Below are 21256 nucleotides of genomic sequence, written 5' to 3'. Positions count from 1 at the left end.
TGAAATTATCTGCCTACAGGTCCATCTCTTCCATTATATACTGACTTTCTTGAGGGCTAGAATCCTATCTTCATTTTTGACCTCCAAAAGCCCAAGAGACCTATTAATGCCTGGTAAACTCAGTAAATCTTAGCTGGATTTAACTGAATGTAGACTGTGCTGTGACAGAGCCAACGTCTGAGTCTGTATTTCCAGTGCCCGGCACTGTGTCACCCAGTTACTCAAAAAACAGGCTAAAATGCTACTTCTTACTGAGAGTAATTATCAACTGACTTGAAAATGTCCCCTTTTTAATTAATAAAAAGGTTACCATTGAGGAATAGAGTATTACTACAGTAATAAAGTAATTTAGTAGTTTATAGTTGAACATATAGTATATGAACACAATAAGCAAACAAATACTGACTTTCTTTGTGATTAGGATAATGCAATCATAGGCTTTAGAACTGTATGTTTAATTGATTATTCCAAAAAAATCTATGTGCACTGGGGTTTAGAAAACTTACATCAAACTCCTTGGTTAGAGCAGGGTCGGGTTGATGATGCATAGACAGCAGTTCTTTTGTGATAATTTGCAGATTTGAAGGTGAGCTATCAGCCAACATCACCAGGACTTCATAGGCTGCCAATCGGCTATTCACTGTACTACACCTAAAAACAAAAGATGCAAGTCAATTCCAACAGTGAATAACCTACTTAAATTGTTCATTAAGCTAAATCAACATTTAAAATGAAAGCATTAGAGCTGCAATTCCTCAAACATGGTTATCAGGTCTGAAGGCAGAGCTCTAGGAATTGAGGGCGGGGAGTGTTTACTTAAAGGAAGAGGCCAGGAATACAGGAGGGAGAGTTATGGTTGAGAGCTAAATATCTTCTTGGCCTGGTAAAGGAGCAAAATCTCTCACTTAGGACTCCAGAGTATTTTTATCTAAGGTTTGGATCAGCAAAAAATGGATGGAGTCTGAAAATCAAAGTAGGTAAGCAAGAAAGATTTTTGTAGATATCACCCTGAAATGCAAGTATCTAAATGGCAGAAAATGCAAACTATGCAAATCAGAATAAATGCCTATAAGCATTTTATATGTGCCTGGAGATTAAAAATTCTTCAAGGACCCAAATCAACTTCATTTTGCTGAGAAAATGGAGACAGAAAGATGTGGTTTGCCAAATTAATTTATTTAAAATGACAATAAAAGGTAACCAAGCATTCTTCAGGAAACCAAAGGCTTCTGATATTGCTCATCTTTAGTAGAAATCATTTTGGGGATGGACAGTAATTTCTGTCACCTATGCCAACCTTGCCATTACCGAGATCACAGGTTAGGAAGGATACACAGAAAAGAGGACATTCAACCCCTAAGAGAAACATGTATGGAGTGCAGTGTGGGAGATGTGTTCATGGGAAGGGTGGGGAGCGGGGTGCTGTGGGGCTAGCTCTTAGACCAGCACTGCAGCACACCCTGAGGACAATGGCCAGGACCTGGCATTGTCCTTTGCTTATATGGATTTCCGGGTTGCAAAGGACAGTAAAGAACGAATAGAGGTACCATAGACACAGGCTCAACATTAAGAAGTTCTTTTGTTAGTGTTAATAAGAATAAACATTATTTGTGAAAATACTTCTGTGTATCGTGAATCTCTTTCTGGCTTTAGGGTTTAAGGTGGGAAAGGGCTGGGAGTTATTGTGATAAAATGAACATCACTCAGTACATAGGGGAGGGATGAAACAAAATGCCGCCTTTTCTAATTAGGGCACTGTGTATGATTTTAAAAAAATTCCTCTACCTCTAAAAATAATAATTAACTGAATTTAAATTAAAAAATTAATGAAAAAAAAAAGCAAAGAAACAAACAAACAAACAAAAAACTACTGAAGATTTATTTTCTCTGTTCAATGAAGACTGAAATACTCCTGTATTTCTACTACTGCTTTAATAAAAGATTCCCATGGAGCTAGCACCAGATCTTCCAGAACAAGACTGGGGCAGGAGGATGGGAGTCACAGCCTGAGACACACTGCAAGAGTTCTAATGAAGGTTTATTACCTGAAAACAGATTTTGCTAATAAGAAATCTCTATACAGAGAAATAGTCATACATGATAAGATATAGCTTAAGGGTCCATGAAATATTGCTTGTTAAGCCTTGCCCATTCTTATAACCACTGAAATTATATGGGAATTTTTTTCACTGGTTAAATACCAAATCCCAAATTCCTTCAGGATTATTCAATAAATTCTGGTTTTCCTAAGAACAAAGTAAGTTGGATTCAGAGGAGGCAAGGACGGCAGCATGAAGTGGCCTCCTCCTATTTCCAGAAGCACCCAAGTAGGGTCATCATTACAAAAAGATCTTTCAAATGTCTACCCATAAAAACGAATACAATATTTGATTCTAAAATTACCACTATAGTACATCACTAGTAGTTTTAATTATCAGGACACAGGTGATACGCAGCAAATCACAAAGTTCATGCACTAAAGCACCTATACGTCCCTGCTAGAAGAAACTCTCAAGATTCTGAGCCTATTTACTTTCACTTTGGATGGAATTCTTACAATCTCAGTTTCTCCTGGAATTTGTTACCAGCCAAGTTAACCACATAATGTGTTACTTATCCTTCCAATCTCATAAGAATGGTACCGGCATACTTGCTCAGCACTTACTATGTGCCAGGCAGGCTTTATCCTCAGCCCCTTTACATGCATTTATTTATATAGTGGATAATACCTTATAACTACACACACTCACAAGATGGACGACAAACTCCAAGTTAAGAAAATCTTTTTGGACTAAAGTTTCGAATTAGAATTTTTACCAAAACTGAACACAACGTGCATTTTCCATACTTTGGATGAAAGTCCTGTTGACTGATGGCGGCACTGCCAGCTGGAGAATGACTATTTAAAATAATTCTAGAAGCTCGGAAAAGGAAGTCATCTAACAATGGTTTAATGAGTGATGAACCTGGAATAGAGCATAATATTCATGTTGAGGATGAATACATTTTCATTCAAAGATCCTGTTTTTGTACTTTTATATCAGAGCAGCAAAGGCACCCAAGGCCACCCAATGGCAGGGCATTCAATTTAATGGTTATTTTTTGAGCACTTAGTATGTGGCAAAGCTCTGCGGGGCAAAGGGTGTGGATGGGAGGGAGAGACAGGGAATAAAGATGCACAAGCGAGGGCACCTTCCTTTATGAGCAGAGAGTGGAGTGAAAGAACCCATACTTTCACTTAGGAAACACAAATGTCAAGACCACCACAAGGCAGAACGGTTTGAGTGAACAATTAATTCTTACTCTGGGCATTTGGGGGGTGGGGGGTGGGCACAGAGTGTTTCTCAAACTTTTTAAAATCTTGCCTTCTTTGGGTAAAACGATGTGCCCTTCTCACCCTGGTTTAGAATCACTCTTTTCTATGTATCCCCAGTAGCCAAGAAGATTTTTATAGAGCTTAGTTTGTGTGATAAAAGTGATAATTAATGTTTTGACTTGTTTTCTGAATATAGCTTATAATACTGAATATGCCCTTACAAGTTATATGTGTACCCCAGGACACTCATGTACCCCCACTATGCAGGGGGTGGTGGGTGGGGGCTACCTCCAAGATGAGAATTACCCTTAAAAGAAGTAAAACATACAATAAATAATATTTTATAAAATATAAAATAGCAAAAAAGAGAAAACCCTACTTTGAATTAATTTTTACTTGATATTAAGAAGTTATGTGATCCAATTGCTTTTAATATTATAAAGTTCCTTCATGGTTTAATAACACAGGTAAAATACACCGCAAGTTTGTTAGCCACTAAAATTCCAGACTATTTCCTATTACCTGAAGTGTCAATTTTCTATGGAACACGGAGCACCTATCCTATTTTCCTAATTACATACAATACTATGGCAATAGTTAAGATCTTGAGATATTCTATCACATGGTAAGATGAAGCAATAATTACCAAGCATTTCCTTTTCTGCCCCACAGAGTGAAAGGAGAGTCTTAATGAGCCGTAAGTGTCCTGCCAATAAGATGTTGTCTGCTTCACTGGTCTCACATTCAGCAGTGCGATTAGGTTCAAAGTTATCCAGCCAGGTAATCTCATCCTCAAGCATAGTAGCTGGGCTGATTCTTAACTGCTCCATTTCTGAAGCTAAGAAGGAAAAAACAATCCATTTCAAAGAAAGAAGGATTTTCTTTCATGGATTCCAAATCCTGAATTACAGCAGGCAAAGTCAAGTCCCAACCCTCCATTTTGTAGATCTGAGAAAGTTGTCATTAATAATCGGGGTGAAGCTGCTGCTCCAAGGACTACGACAGTGCATGGGTACTCACTCCTTCCTCACTCTCTTAGTCCTAAACGAAGTATGTTGTGAGGGCCCTTCTGTGCAGGTCATGAAGGGGAAGCTCCTGGTTTCAGGGTGAGAGTGGGAGGTGGGGGGAAAGTGTCATTGGGTATCTCCTGGGAGCACATCCTTCTAGAGAAGGGAAGGATGGAGGGTACGAGGAGGGCCAAGGCTCTAGTGGTATCAGCTAGGCCAAAGAAGTCCTGCAAAGGAGGAGGAGGTCCATAGCACAGCAGCAGAGCACAGTGTTTCCAGACAGTGCACCAAACCCCAGAGAACCACTCTGCTCTGTTTTAATAAGTTCTCTTACTTTCCCCTCTCAACAAGGAGTAAAGCAAGATTCCATCCTGGAAGATGGGACTGGGGAGAAGAGGAAGTATGGCACTATAGTCATAAGTGGTAAAGTCCCACAGCATGAGGCGAAAAGGGCTACGTCATGGTAAGAATGGGACTGGCGCTGGACATGAACCCATTTACTCACCGTGGGTCATTGTTTTCTTATTTATAAAACGAGGCTGATACCTACACTGCAGGGTGCGGGGTATGAAGTGCATAGGCACTGGCATATGCCAAATACCTGCCAAATGGTAAATACTGCTTGTTTCCAGACATATTCCCACACTACCTTCAACATCCCAATAAAGGATCCTGGATCACTCATTGATCAGTGACACAGGAAGGCCTATATGAATAACTTGTTCATGACTTCTTAAGTTCTATGTGTGGAGCCAACTCATGGTTCTACGCCTTGAGAAGCAGAACAGAGCAACCTCTCCAAGTTCAAGCCAGAGAGTATGCCTTCCTGGCTGGCTGGCTGCTTGCCCAGCTTTCACCAGAAGCTTGGCTGAACAACGTGGTACTCGGCTAGACTATTAGATGGCCGTGTCATCCATCCATCTGGTCTAGATGACAAACGTGCACTCTAACTACATCATCTCAGGCTCCACAGCCACTGTTTCACTGCACTGCTCAGAGCACTGTGTCTCCCACCTTCAAAAAACACTTGGGACACGGAGGAAGGCATCTGCCGTAGAGACCTCTGCTGAGGTTTACTAGTCACTACGTCCTCCCATTTCCATGACACAAAGATCTCTGCACGAGGTTTTTCCCGATTTACCTGCCAGCAAAAAGATCTGTTTCTTTTGCAAAACCATTCAGTTTTCTTCTAGGGTACTGAAAACCACTAATATATAGTTTCTTGTTTACCTCTGTTTCCAGCAACCTCGCAACAAAATTCTGATTGTGTGGAGCTTTAAAGCCCACATACATGCAAGAATTTCTTTCTAACCTCTGGGTATTGATATTCTTTTCCAATTAGTATTTCCATGAATACTTTTGTCCATCCTGATTTTTATGGATTTTCTATAAGCTGAAGCATATCTTTTATGTAGAGAGTGGGCAATAAATAAACTCTTGATGTGAACACCTAACATTTACACAGAGCATCCCAACATACATATGCATTAGATGAGAGTAAATGCAGATAATAAAAATCTGAATGCTCTAACACCAAAATTTCTAACAAGATTTCAATCATTTAACACTAAATAACTTACTTTTATTTTTTTAAAAAGATTTTTAAAATTTATTCATGAGAGACACAGAGCAAGAGAGAGAGAGGCAGAGACACAGGCAGAGGGAGAAGCAGGCCCCATGCAGGGAGCCCGATGTGGGACTCGATCCCAGGTCTCCAGGATCATACCCTGGGCTGTAGGCGGCACTAAACCGCTGCGCCACCAGGGCTGCCCTACTTACTTCTTTTATTATAACATACCTCAACAGTGATTGACTTTTTCCTTCAATATAGACCTTTAAAATGGTCAGAATTCACTATACTAGACAGAAATTTTCTTCCCAGTAGTTCTGTATCAGTGTAATTAAAACATAGGTCTTTTGACAATTTTTAAGATCAACAAATCTTCTCAACACATTAATGGTTGGGTATATGCCAGAAGAGAGAACTGGTATATGAGTTTACCTGCTATTTTCAAGAAAATAAAATTCAACTTCAAACAGTAATTATAATCTCATTTATATTGAAGACATATTAAGTCAGATTTAGAAATGTCCATTTAGCTTTCTTTTCTACTCTTTTCTCTCCCCTCCCCCTACACAAACCAAACTTAGACATTTACTTACTTGTCAGATCATCTAATAATTGGCACCTTAGATCAAAATACTCCATACACTGAGATAATAGTCTAAAAAACAGATAACATTTCAAGTTATTAAAAAAGGTCAATTCTATTTATTTATTTATTTATTTATTTATTTATTTATTTAAAGATTTTATTTATTCACAACAAGAGAGAGAGAGAGAGAGAGAGACACACACACACACACACACGCAGAGACACAGGCAGAGGGAGAAGCAGGCTCCATGCAGGGAGCCTGATGTGGGACTCCATCCCGGGTCTCCAGGATTAGGCCCTGGGCCGAAGGCAGCACTAAACCCTTGAGCCACCGGGGCTGCCCAATAAAGGTCAATTTTAAAAGAAAAAGCATTTTCCTTGTAAGAACAGGCTCAGAAAATAGCTGAATTTTCCTAAGCATAAACAAATCTTTTACATTAATTCAACTTCAGTATCTTAGCAAAAAGCACACTAATGAATTTGCTAATACAGATATACTACAGAAATAATAGTGCAGAGAGGAAACTTATTAAATCTCCCATTTGTAATGATGTACAGACTGACTGCACACATCATGCACTGACTATACTCATTCATTCAAATACCAACTGATATTTATGAAGCACCTACTATATACCTGAAACTATTTTAGAGAACAGTTGACAAAGAACAAAAAAGGCAGACAACAAATTAAAAAAATACATATGTAACTGGTAGATACTAAGAAAAATAAAGTGGAGTCAGAGAAGAAAGAGAAAGGTAAATCGTTTCATCCAAGATGACCAGAGAAACTTTTCTGCAATTATAGTAGTGAAGAACACAAGCTTTAAAGTCAAGGGACCTTGGTTTTAATCCTGGCTCCACTACTTACAGTTGGATGTCTAGGGCCGATTTCTTTGGTTTTTAATTTCTAAAATGTTTGTTAGAGTGTTAGAAATAAACACACATGTGCATCCATAGAAGGCTCAAGAATAACACAATGAGAAGAATGGATAATGAACCAAGAATTATGACTGTTAAGGAGATAATAAAACTGTCAAACTCATTTGTCCTTTGTGAGGACTGAATAATAAATATATGCAATGAATTTAGCATGCTGTATGGCACAGAGTTGTCAAAACCATTCAGTGGGAGAAAAAGGTGCTGGGACAACTGGATTACCCACATCGCATGAAAAGAATGAGGCTGGACCCTTACTTTCTGTCACATACAAAACTTAACTTGGATGGATTAAACACATAAATGTAAGAGTGAAAACTATAAAAACTTTAAAAGAAAACATAAGGAAAACTTCATGAGACTGCATTTGGTGATGATTTCTTAGATATGATGTCAAAAACACAGGCAACAGAAGAAAGAAGAGATAAAGGAAATATTTTTCAGTATTAATGACAAATGAAACCCTGATATATGCAACGACATGGATGAACCTGGAAAGAGCAGAACAAAGGGAGGGGGAATAAAGGAGTTACTATTTAGTGGGTAAAGGGTTTCAGTTTGAGATGAAAAAGAAATGGGTAGTGGGGACAGTTGTCCAACAATATGTATTGTGTATGTGTACTTAATGGCATTGGTCTATAGACTTAAAATTGAGTAAAATGATTATTTACATTTTGTTGCAGTAAAAATTCTAGCAAATCTAAAAATTAAAAAAAAAAAAAAACCACACACACACACACAAAAAAACCTTACATCTGTTCTTGAACTGTCTCTTCATGTCCTTTGCCCATTTTTTCAATTTGGTTGTTGGGTCATTTGTTTAGTGATTTCTAATAGCTTCTTATATATATTATCAAAATGAGTTTCTTGTCTGTCACATGTTACAAATCTATTCAGCAGTTTGTGAACTGACTTTTGACTTTATGGTATTTTTTTCCACCTAGAATATTTTAATTTTTATGGAGTTGAATACATCAGTCTTTCATTTCATGACTTAATGGGTACAGAGTTTCAGTTTAGGATGATGAGAAAGCTCAAGAGGTGGATGGTGAACACAGTTGCACGATAATGAGAATATACTTAATGCCACTGAACTTACGCTTAAACAGACCAAGTTTGGACACAAACTTGGGGGTCAGGATACTTATCCAAACTTAGGGGATTGGAGTAGCTCTAGTATTTCTTCCCTTCCAGAGCTCTAATTTGTAAAGCATGTACACAAGGAAAGTAGATACTGATTTCACACATCTCAGTGGTACCTTATAAGCACTATGACAAGGGTTCTCTGGTAAAGCTAAGCTGAAGACAGTGGAGGTTGCTGTGGGATCTCCGGCCCTCCATCCTGGGCCTAGACCAAAGCACAGCCTTGCCCGCAGGCTAGCCCACAGATGTATGGCACAGTGGGCAGAATGGACTCACCCAAGCCATTCTATCAGCCTGGACCACAGATTCCCTCCATGCCCAGGCGCGTGTAAAACCAAGAGAGAAAGCTAGACGGACACCCCAGCTACATCTAGATACGGAGTCAGGAGGTATGCCGACTAAGAGCATACCTGCTCTCACTGAATCACTCTGAGAGTGATATACTCAAGAACCTGACCGGCATGACCTTCATAAAGTGATAGGGCTCCAATAATTTCAGCCTCTCACCAAGCAGGTGAGCCCCTCTTTCTCTTGGGGGTGGTGGACCAGGTCCGGCAGAGGTGGGAGATGGAAGTGATTCAAGGGGAAGGAAGCCTGGTATTGTCTCCTCTAACTCCCCTGTCCTGAAAGGGGATAGTAAAAATTGCAATGCCTTCTTTCAGGATACAAATATTCTAAGAGGAAAGGAGAAATTCTTATGTCATCTCAATAATGCACATGGGTTTCAGGGTAACAACAGGCAAAGCATCATTCTCTTTTTGTATAACGTGAGCTTTTTCATCTTGATTACGTACCTCTGATTGACTCCTCTCATAATACTAGTTGGGGACCAGAGAGGTAGCTGAGCTGTGAGGATCACCCCAAGGAGAAACTGGTTTGGCTTCTGTACGTCTGGGTGAGCTGAAGTATCTGTCTGACTCAGAGTATACAGCTGGTCACAGGCAGCACGGCGAATCTGAAATTACATCATTAGTGGCCAAAACACAGGTCAACCGACACTTAGAGACTGCTTGAAAAGTGATCTTCCTCCCAAGTCCATACTCTGAGGGATATTCTAAGGTTGTGAACATCTTAATCACTGATAGTAACCTTTACACTGAACAGATTGGGACTGATTAAAAACAAACAAGGTCTGAGCACTGATTTCCCAAATTATTCTCTTCTCTTACTCAACAGTTTTATAATTTACTATACATGAATATAAGAAAAAACTCTCCAAGTATTTGAGAGTTAATTTTCAAGGTCATAGAAGAAAATGAGAATTATAAAATCTAGTGGGGAATTTGTGGCTTCGTTGGTCTTCCCTGATTTTGACCAGCATGTTGACACTGAATGCCAGCTGTGGATGCTCAACATCGGCTGTAACATTTTATTTGTTATAAACAAATACAAATTAATCTTAGCACTAATCTCTGAACTTCCAGTGGAATATGGAATAGAAGGGAGGGCAGAGTGTCTGAATGGTCACCTTGCTTCCAGAGTGGTCTACGCCCCCTTTGTAGGACTTCCTGAGAGGACCAGGTGTCAGGCCTTCTGGCCTACACATGCAGTGTCACAGGTATGCAGAGGGCCCCAGACAGAAGAGGACCGGGAGTGGGGTGTGGGGTGTGTGTGTGTGTGTGTGTGTGTCTTATGTAATGTAAACAATTCTTACCTCAGCACTTGGCGATCCGAGCAGAATATCAATGATAAAATCAGCAACACAGGGCAAGTTATAGAAAGATGCTGATGATAAGAATAGGGAGAATTAGGGGCAGGAGGAGGGAACTAAGTTAGGAAATGCATTTTCAAAATTTCAAAAATTCTGAATACTTTTTTAACCTTAGCTACAGCAGAATTTCATCTCTTCTTCTACCTGGACTTGAATTCAGTACTTTCTACAACCGCCTCCACATCTCTGAATTTCCCCCACAAGAGCCAAAGATGCCTGAGAGGGAGGCCATGGCTTGGCCATTTCTGTGTCTCCACATCTCAGCCTCATGCACACCAGTTACAGGGCAAGTATGTCCTGACTTGATAAACTATCAATACTCTACAATGAAATTACAAATGATAAAAAAAAGCTTGAAACAAAACTGTCTTTTTTTTCATCCTGACTTGAAAATACCTCTAAAACTAAACAATTACAGGAAAATGGAACTATGAGTATGGCATTTGTTCAAAAGCATTTCATAATTACTTGTACTTATATGTCAAAAGCACTCTTGCTCAAAGTAAATACTTTTGACTACAACATTACTATTCTACAAATGTCTAACTTTTTCTAGATTTACCTTGATTATAGGTACGAATGTTATACTAAACACGTAATAGTCATTAATTCTACATAACAAGTGGTCTGAATCAGTAATAACAAGGAAGAGCAGGGCTTCTGTGTGTTGGGACAACTTTTAAGAGTGGAATTTTTAAGACTGTATTCCTGAATAAATATTTATCGAGGGCTTACTACACACTGGGCTGTGTTTGGACGTGAGAGATTCAGTAGGGAACTAAATGGACAAAAGTCTCTGTCTTTATGGAGCTTACAATCTGGGTGGGGAGGGATGATGACAACAAGATAAGTAAATAAATTATATGCTATGCTATACAATGATAAGTGATAGAGAAGAAACAAGGGAATGGTGTCGTGCTGGGATGACAGGAGGGCTGTGGTGGAAAAATGTCTCACTAAGAGGGTGAGATTAAGCACACTGTAGGAAATGAAGCAGAGTGCCATGTGTGAAAGATGGGGTAAGAACATACCAGGAAGAGGGGACAGCCAGTGCCAAAGGCCCTGAGGCAGGAATATGCCTGGAGCCTTGGGAACCAGCCAGGGAGCCAGAGTGGTCAAAGCACAGTGAGTGAGGGGGGAGCACAGTAGAAGGTGAAGGTACAGAGGTGCTAAAGGGGTAGACTCTGTCTGGCCTTAGTAAAGATTTGGCTTTTACTCAGTGTGAACTGAGAAACTGCTGCTGGATTTTAAACAGGAGTGATACAATCTGACTTACATTTTAGGAGGTCCTCTCTGGTTACTGTGTGGAGAATAAACTGCAAGGGTAGAAGCAGGGAGATCAGCTAGGGGGCTACTGCTATGATCTGAACTAAGGGTGATGCTAGAGCAGATGTGAGTAACAGAGGGTGGAATCTGACATAGTGGAATGGAAGAGGGTGGAATCTGACATAGCTGAAAGAAGAATGAGCTGACAGAAGCCAGTGTGTGAGAGGAATCAAGGAGAACTCTAAGGTTTTTGGACAGAGCAATGAAAAGAATGACTTGAGCTGGGAAAACTCCTGCATGATACGGGCCAGCTAAGTGGTTCAGCTATAGACATGTCAAGCCTGAGGAGTCTACCTGAGAACCAAGTGGAGGGGTCAGGGCTGTGGTCCAGGCTGTGGTTCGACATTCAGACAATGTGTGCATTCTGACACCAAAGGATATTTTGGGCTGTGATGGTGGATGAGATCACGGGGAGAAGGGGCATACACAGAGAAAAGACAGTGATGAGGGGCCAGGCCCCGGGGTGTTTTAATATTAAAGTATTAATAACAGCCCCAGTTTGTCAAAGCCCACAAATGAAGATAGAAGGGCAGGTCTGAAGTTTTGTAACTTTGAATGCTAAAGTCATCATCAGTTTAGGGACTGATACATAATTCTAATTCTACAGTTTATGACCTATAAATCTGGGCTGTCTTAATTCCCCAACTAGACAGTAAGCTCCTGGAGGGCAGATGTACTGCCCATTTAACACCTACTGTGGAACCCTCTATACAGAAGGTGCTCAATAAATACTTGTTCAGAATTTAACCACTCTAAGCACTATTCTTACCTATTCCACCTGCCAGCTTTTCCCCCCTTTCATTTCATTTCTGTCAGCATGACCTTCTCTACGAAGGAACGTACATAGTTCCCGACAGAAACCTGGCTTTTCCCTAAAAGAGATGAATGGCAAACAAACTTCCTGCATACCTAGTTGCTGGCTCCGTAGCTGCAGGCATGTAACAAGAAGAGACAGAGCTTCCCCGGCAATCAGCGAGTCTTTGGTGGACACAGATTGTTGTCGCACACAGATGCCCGCGTGCAGGGCTGCTGGGTCCCCTTCACTCCCAGAGCTGCAATTGCTTCCTGGGAACAGGAAAGCAGATGGTTACTGTGGACCCCAAAGGACCCTCATGGTATTAGAACATCCTTTCAATGTGCTCCAGAAGCCTCAAGTGAAATTAAACTGTGCCAAAAGACATTCTGGTCTAAGAAATGAGAGATACTTCATTACTTTATTTGACCCCGACTGCTCTAAAAACAGTGTATTTGCAGCACTCAACATGTGCTTTTGAGGCAAAGCTCAGTTGAAGTGACGGAAGTGAGAACAGTACAGTCTGGGAGGCCTGAAAGAGTCTTCCCGAGATACTAGAAATGTTCCTCATCCTGATCTAGATGGGTCATCCATATGTAAAAATCTTAAAAAGCCTGTACATTTAACATTTCCGCACTTCTCTGTATGAACGTCATAAAATTTAAAACCTTTTTATACAGATATATATATATATACACACACACACATAGATTGAAGAGGGAAACCAAATGAAGCAGAGAAATGAAGCTATTTATAAAAGCCTTATAGAAAGTAACTGGCCAAACCAAAAAAAGTGACTTTTCCAGGTAGGAATTCTAGATGAATTTTTATAACAATCACAGTTATCAATTGGTCACATGGCACTTTTACAACACTCGGTAAGCTAAAAACTCTGATTTGGTTTCCCCACTTCCTCTGTGCTTATCAACACTTTTCAAAGTATTATATATGTACAATAACATTCACAAGTCTTAAGGGCACAGCTTGATGGGTTTCTACTCATGCTCAAAAGCAAGAGAAAAGCCTTTCTCCTTTTTGTGACTCCAAACAGCCAAGCAGAGATAACTCTTACAACTTATTCCTTGCCCAGTGATTTAATTACTTTATCCTTTTAAATCAGTACCTGAACTGCTGAGTCTGTTTCGAATTCCAGCAGGAAACAGAGAATTACTTTCTTTAATTGGTTGGCTACTCCCAACGAGGTCGAGCCGTCCTGCAGCTGCAGCCCAGGACAACCTCATGAAACAAGCCACAGTAGATGTGAAGTCACTTACTTCCATTGTCTAAACAAGTGTGGAAAGAATGTTATGAGACAAGGAAGCACCTGAACACATTCCCTCTACTGACTTCCATAACCTCCTTTACTGGTCTCAGTTTTGTGAGACTTTTTCTCCTCCTCGACTGTCCAGGACAGCCTTTTCTACTATGCTTCTATACTGTTCAGCAACTATGAGTAACTCTGCTAACCTGTAGCACAGAGACTGATCTCCATGCTCAGGCATTAGGATACCTGTCACTGGTCCAGTTTTTACCATTTCTCCTTTTCCACACACTCTACTCTGGGCTGCATGAACGACCCCCTGGCCTTCCCTATAGGCTCTGTTCTCTCTGGATTTGCTCACCTGTACTCTTGCTGGAATAACTCTCCATGCTTCTCTATCTGGAATCTGATCTACCTTTAAAGCGTAGCGCAAATGCTACCTCCCATGTAAAATCATCAATGACAGCCACAGGTGAAAGCAATTATTTTGCTTCCTCTGAAGGCTTATGAATGTTCTGCCCTTTTAGCTGTCCTATAACCCTTCATATTTCCCATCTTGAATAATAGTTATTTGTATACTGGTGGTCTCTTTCTTGCTCACTGTAGATTCCAGGAAGGCTACATTCACATCAATAACTGTTAAGTCTGCACAGCCCCTCCCTGTACTGGTGTCTTCAAACAGGAGGGACTTCACATTTCCTGAATATACAAGTCACTTACTTGTATTGCAACACGTGCAGCAGGGATGATTTCCTCAACTCTAATAGAAGACCTGTCAGACACGGACAACTGTCGGTAGGATGACTTTTCTGGGGTACCACATAAGGACATCTGCCTGCTTGTTTGCCGGCTGACATTTCGGAATGGGCGAGAAGAAAGTGCTTCTATGCCATCTTTGGTGAGGTCTTCATCTAGTAATGTGGGCATTGTTTGCCCAACAAGTAAAAATCTTCAAAGGAAACAAAAAGCTAGACTTACCTGAGGTCATATCACACTATTCAAAATGACAGGATTTGGGAAGAAAATGTACCATCTGTGAGATTAATACATTTACATACCTTGCAAGTTGTAGACAGATAGAGTAAACTCCTTGCCTTGTCTCATAGTCTACTTCTGATGGGATGGAATCCCTCTGCATGACATTTACAACCAAACTTAAAAGAAAAGAAAGAGGCAGGATATTAAATAGAGACTTTTATTTCTTTCATAGAAAATTTTCTCTAAGTAATGTAATTGCTTATGTAAATGTTATCCATTACTTAACATTTCTACAAGAGCCTTACATACACATGAACCATACATATTTCTACCACAATGACTTCCTATGATTATCTGTAACTCCTAGTCCATTTAGAATTAGATTCCTTGCTTAGCCAAAAGGTAGAATGTTTGGAGAGTCCTCCTCACTTAACTGGTGTGTGTTCACTGATTCACCAGTTTTATTACTAGAAGAACCATCGATTAAAAAACATATCTGGAATTGGTATATTCAGTAAAGCTTGTTTTCACATCCACTATAATCTCTCTCATTATGAAAGCTTCCTAAGTGTTCTTCCTTTTCCCACTCCTGACTTTCCAAAAATCTATCCTTAAAAAAAGATTAATTGGAATGATCCTTTTAAAATATAAGTCAGATCATAGCACTCCTCATCTGCACAAAATCCTCCAATGGTTTCCTACTTCCTACAGAGAAAAAAAAGGCAAGAGTCTCCACAATAACCTGTGACCTATAAGACCCATAACCTGACATCTGGTATGTCTGTAACCTCATGTCACCCTACTCTGCCTCCTTCCTGCTACCCCAACCACCTGGACATGCTGGTCTCTGAAGGCACCAGTTCTGTCTCACATAAGGCACACACTGGCTGCTCCTCTGGATGGCTTTCCCCCAAGGACCCCAAGTCTCCCTTCCTCACCTCTTTCAGGTTTTTGTAAGATGTCACCCTATCAGTGAAACTTTTCCTGATCACCCTACTGAAAATCACAACCCTGTCCATCCCCTTTCCTGTCTTATTTTTCCCTACAGTTTTTTTTTTTTTTTTTAAATTTATGAGAGAGAGAGAGAGAGAGAGAGAGAGAGAGAGGCAGAGGGAGAAGCAGGCTCCATGCAGGGAGCCTGACGTGGGACTCAATCCCAGATCTCCAGGATCAGGCCCTGGGCTGAAGGCGGCGCTAAACTGCTGAGCCACCAAGGCTGCCCCTTTTCTCTATAGTTCTCATCACCTCCTGACATACGCTTTTACCTTTACTTCTTTACTGCTTGTCTCCCCCTCTAGACAGTATGCTTCACAAGGATGTGGAGCTCTGTCGAATCTGTTCTCTGCTCTGTTCTATGTGCTCAGAACAGTGCCTGGCATGCAGATTAACTGACTCATAAAACTAAGCTAGCAGTAGAATGCCTTTATTCCAGAGCTCTGTAACTACAAGTCAATAATGGCCTTTACTGAGAACACCTCTGTGATGCTGAAAACGAAATCAAGCCCCATGCGGTAGGCCTTCCACATGCTTGGGGCGGGGGGGGGGGGGGGACGGGGTGGATCTTTCAGCCCACTCTCTTTATCTCTTCAAGGTCTTGGGTGAGCCTCTTCCCCCTAAAGCCTCCCATAGGAATCCCTACAACTGCCCTCTAGTCCTCACTCTTTCCTTGCTCAAGGAAATGGGAGAGAAGGCCTGCTTCTTTCCAGGGCAGGAGAACACGGCCCCTCGGATTATCCCTTTTCCTTTGATCTTTCTTCTTTTAGTTAGGCTGCAAAGACAACCTAGGCTTCCCTAAAGGTAAAAGCAAAACAGAAAAAGCGATCTTTCCCCTCGGCTGTTATCCCCTGCCAGTCACTGTCACCCCTGCTCTGCTTCCCCCATATCTCTGATGCCACTCGGTGCTCCCCTCCACAGCATCACAGCCAAACCATGCACTTCACGTGCCTCAACCACATTCATCTGTCTTGACATTCCGTGTCTTCCGCCCCCTTCTATGCCTATTTCCCACACTGACTGAATGTTCACCATTCACTCCCTCTCTCAGGTTACGAACCACAAGGTCATTTATAAATTTCCTTCCCTCCTTCCTTATTTCTAGTTATAAAGACTTGCCTATGTTACCTTATAAATATCATTTACCACTGCCCAACATCTACAACCATCACTCTTCTCCCTGGGCCTCTGCATGGCTCTCCCTACCTCCCATCTCTCCCACTTCTATTTATTGTCTCTACTGCAGCCACAGTAATTGTTTCAGGCAATTCCTGGCTTTGAAGCCTCTTGTTTTCCTATGGTGTAGAAGTTAATGTTGAAATTCCTCAAGGTGACCCTTTTGTACATACTTCTCCATCCTTTCCTCTAGCCTTCCCAGACAGGCCACACACAATGGTGCTTTTACCCATCCTACTGCCTCTGGCTTAGTGTGCCCTTTCCTCACAAGTCCTGTAGGGGATTACTGGTCTTTTCTCAATTCCCAGCTTAAATGTCGCCTTCTGCAAAGCACCTCCTGATCTTGTTACCACGAAAATTTCACCATTTAAGCACCATCTTCCATGACTCCGCCCACCTCCCATCCAAAGCACTTTTTATTAGCCTGTTTTGATACTTATAATAACTCTTCATTATTCTTTGTTAAACCATGAGGCTCTAAAGGGCAGGAATGAGATCTAAGTTATCTCTGCATCCCTAGCACTAATAAGGCCTCACTACATGTCTCACCAGGAATAAAATTTGGCTAGTATCAAACTGATACCAGGAATCAACAGAAATAGATCTGCTTCTCTCTTCTTCTCAAGAATCTCCTCAACAACCAGAGGGAAGATGGGCTTCTGCCAGTTTTCCAAATAACCAAAAGTTGTAAAATGAATTTAAGTGTTCTACAGACTGACACATCATTCCCTCTTCTTGTAACTCTCATGATGCTTCACATAATACTTTGTAGGAATAACCAAGGCCTGGAAGGAAAAATGAACCACAATAACCATATTCATTCTCTCCAATTCACGTGACACAGTGAAACTCTAACCTCAATCCTCCTGCTTTGAGGAAGTTCTCGCAGAAGGATTTTGCACAGTTTCTTGCCATGTCATCATCAGCTGTTGGCATGAGTTTGGAGCTTAGAACCTTGAAAACAGATAAGCACAATCAGCTCAACATTTTCAGCAGAAATGACTCCTTCACTAAGTAAAACAACCAATAACTCAAGTCTGAGTCTCATTAATTGCTGCATACCGTCTCCCTCCCCCACCCCCAAAAGGAGGAGGAGGCTGATGTTTCACAACTGAAACAATCATGTTTTCCAAGCTCTATTTAGTTAGCAAGAAAAATCTGTTTTGTTGAAGAAATGTGGTGTGTTCTCTTCATGAAATCGGCAACGGTGGATGCCTTAAGAGCAGATAACATTATATGATTTGCTAGACATGTTTTTGAAAAAGATGAAGTTTCATAAAATAGCCCATTCCTTAAAAATGCTAAATGAGCTCTCTAATAACGATTCTGAAACTCCTATTTATTGAGCACATACAATATAGTAGGCATAAGAGGAGGTTCTTACATGCATTCTCTCTTAATTTCACCATGCAGGTGTGTATTTTACTTTACAGGTAAAGACCGAGACCCAAAAGGCCAAGTGACCTCAAACCTGCATGTGCCTCCCTCCTAAATCCTTCCCCTTTTATGGCACTGACATACGTAACTAAAGGAAAGCTTAACTGAAAATTCTGGTATGACAGATAATCATTTCAAATAAATAACCATACTACAGTATAAGACTTAGTAATCAACTGCTTATTTGGTTATGATTTAAAAATTAAAAAAAAAAAAAAAAGAATCCACTGCTTCAGTCTCCTCAAGGTTTTAAAAGTAGATACATTTGGGACGCTTGGGTGGCTCAGTGGTTGAGCGATTGCCTTTGGCTCAGGGCATGATCCCAGGACTCTGGGATCAAGTCCCACATCACGCTTCCTGCATGAAGCCTGCTTCTCCCTCTGCCTATGTCTCTCCCTCTCTCATGAATAAGTAAATAAAATCTTAAAAAATAAAATAAAATAAAAGTAGATACATTCAAGATCCTTTTCCATTCTAGAAAATCTGTTTCTAGGAATCCATGGGTTTTATGTGTGTACATTTTTAGTGTGAGATTTCTTTTGTACATGTTTTCTACCTAAAGTGCTCTTTGGGAAATATGTTTGTCAGCCTTAGATTATGAGCACTGCATGGGAGAAAGGCACCCCTCTGCTTTTCTAACCCTTCCTGTGAGTTGACAGCCTCTTACATGTATTCCCCATGCTTAATGGACAGCAATTTAGTGAAGATGGAAGATTTCTTCAACAGAACAGGTATTTGGAATAACTACTTTGAAGCTTCCTAGTAGGCAAACCTAAGTTGAAGCCTAAAATGCAAAGAAATTAGCCTTTCAGGGATCAGTTAAATTAAGTGCTTTTTTAAAAAAGATTTATTTATTTGAGAGAAAGAGAGATCACGAGTGGGAAGGGCAGAGGGATAGAGAATCTCAAGCTGACTCCACACTGAGTATAGAGCCAGATGTGAGGCTTGATTCATGACCCTGAGATCACAACCTGAAGAGTCGGGACACTGAACCACCCAGGCACCCCAAAATAAGTGCTTTGGAAAGTGTTATTTTCCTAATGCTTTGTGCTGTCTAAAGCAAAAAAAAAAAAAAAAAAAAAAAAAAGAAAGAAAGAAAGAAAGAAAGAAAGAAAGAAAGAAAATCTCTCAAAGGAATTTCTAGTTGTTCAAAAGTCCTGAAATTGTGTTGGAGGTACTTTACTACCATCGTCTTTTCTCTGGCTCTAAAATAATGCAATCTAGGTAGTTGATGACAAGCCAGACCCACTGTTGGACCATTCTGTTTTTCTAGGTGCTCTCAAGTGTGGGTGTTAAGGTTTATACTTTAACTTTTTAAAGACAATCCTTCGAAGGAAAATGACAAATCTCACAGGTACTGTAAAATTTATAAGGTTAAATGGCCAAAAATTTCCCGGTCATTTTCTGCCTTGGAATATTGTATGCACTTTTATTTTATTTTATTTTTTTTTGTATGCACTTTTAAATGTCCACATTAAATAAAGACATGCCCTATTTTACAAACATTTGCTCAATATTTTCTCCTTTTGAACCCAATACATTTTTTCACAAGAATGCTTATTTTAAGGCTACAGAGCTTGAACACACAAGCAACAAGTGATGCAGACAAATGAATAAATATAATTACATACTCCAAATGAGACTACCCAGATGAAATAAAACTTGGGGCAAAGCAAAATCATTCAGGGCTTTATTTTCTCCAGACCTAAAACAGCAAGCGGGTGTGACTTCTCCACCCTCCAAGAGTAGATTGTTTCTACCTGCTCACCCTCCCCTACTGCCTTGTTGCTACTTTGCTTTCAGGACTCAGAGTATGCAGCCTCCCTTCTGTCTTACTCAAGATTTTGGAGCAAATATCTTGTCTTTTCAATTCTTATCCTTTAACTACCACAGTGACGTGCAGGCATTAAACAGTTAGTAAATGTATACTGAACTAAACCTATTAGTTTAAAGCTACTTTTTGGAAAGAAGGTAATAAAACTATTCTTTTGCTTAAATTCTCCAACTAGTTTTTTTTTTTTTTTTAAAGATTTATTTATTTATTCATGAGAGACACACAGAGAGAGAGAGGCAGAGACGCAGGGAGAGGGAGAAGCAGGCTCCCTGTGGAAAGCTCGATGCAGGACTCGATCCCGGATCTGGGGATCATGCCCTGAGCTAAAGGCACTCAACCACTGAGCCACCCAGGTGTCCCCTTCAAATAGGTTTTAAACTTTTTTTTAAACCTTGAAATAATAGAGTTAATGTATTTCCTAACAAACTCCTCATAGTTTCATTTATAAGAACAAATTACAATTGTTTTCTTAAAAAGTTAGGACACATTTAATAACAAGAAGGCTGAGGATAACAACTTTATTGGGAGGGACTCACTAAACTTCCAGAGGAAGATAATGGCCTATCTTACACTACATAAGGCTTCCTCATTATTTATTTACATGCTGCTTTGCAAGTATAACAGTGTGCATAGGTATAAAATGAAAAAATTGAGCCTTTTCTAAGACCAAAAAAACAATAAAATGTTTCTGTTTATATTGTTTTTTATTTTTTGAAAACTAATGTTTCAGAGATCATCTAATAAAAATACTTATCTCTGACATCTAAAAGCATGAATGTGCAAACAAAAACAAATCTCTCCAGATGAAATGAAAATAAATGAGGCTTCTTACTTCTAAGTTGTAGAGCACTCTGAAGGTGGACATTCCTGGAGCAAAGGATCGAAACAGACTTTCCAAGATTGAGCTGGCGCTTGGCTGATGCTGCTGCTTGGAGGACAGGGATGGAGACTTTGAGGATTGAGAGCTCGTGTCAGACAGTAACGTTTTCTAAGGTTTTCAAGAATGAAAACAAAGGATGTATGTGTTAGAAGCACACATATGAAACAAATCTCAGTGTACACTCTAATGTTCTTTTCCTCTTTAGTAAAATCCACCAAAAGAATTTCTTACAAATGAAACTTAAGGACACATCGCTTGGTAATTATTAACAAAACACTGAATTCCATCACACACACTCTAAGTGCT

At 40.2% G+C, this 21256-nt stretch overlaps 1 protein-coding gene across 3 annotated transcripts in view; it reads right to left on the bottom strand.

Moving 5' to 3' along the window:
• USP24 (ubiquitin specific peptidase 24) overlaps positions 1-21256 on the bottom strand; it is a 137763-nt gene that overhangs the window by 38275 nt on the left and 78232 nt on the right. For all 3 annotated transcript variants that reach the window (XR_011995997.1, XM_072730826.1, XM_072730825.1), the window contains exons 31-42: positions 20903-21058; positions 17656-17753; positions 14711-14806; positions 14373-14601; positions 13515-13674; positions 12508-12663; positions 10216-10286; positions 9356-9516; positions 6487-6548; positions 3963-4154; positions 2849-2966; positions 507-651 (exon numbers count right to left, since the gene is read on the bottom strand). Coding sequence is in view for 2 of the 3 variants with exons in the window: in XM_072730826.1 (XP_072586927.1) it covers positions 507-651; positions 2849-2966; positions 3963-4154; positions 6487-6548; positions 9356-9516; positions 10216-10286; positions 12508-12663; positions 13515-13674; positions 14373-14601; positions 14711-14806; positions 17656-17753; positions 20903-21058 (1644 nt within the window). In the remaining variant the exon portion in view is untranslated. The remainder of the gene's footprint in view (positions 1-506; positions 652-2848; positions 2967-3962; positions 4155-6486; positions 6549-9355; positions 9517-10215; positions 10287-12507; positions 12664-13514; positions 13675-14372; positions 14602-14710; positions 14807-17655; positions 17754-20902; positions 21059-21256) is intronic.

The sequence above is a fragment of the Vulpes vulpes genome, chromosome 12 (genome assembly GCF_048418805.1).
Source record: "Vulpes vulpes isolate BD-2025 chromosome 12, VulVul3, whole genome shotgun sequence".
NCBI classification, from domain to species: domain Eukaryota; kingdom Metazoa; phylum Chordata; class Mammalia; order Carnivora; family Canidae; genus Vulpes; species Vulpes vulpes.
The sequence above is the reverse complement of the archived record's forward strand: the minus strand, read 5'-3'. Positions and strand labels throughout refer to the sequence as shown.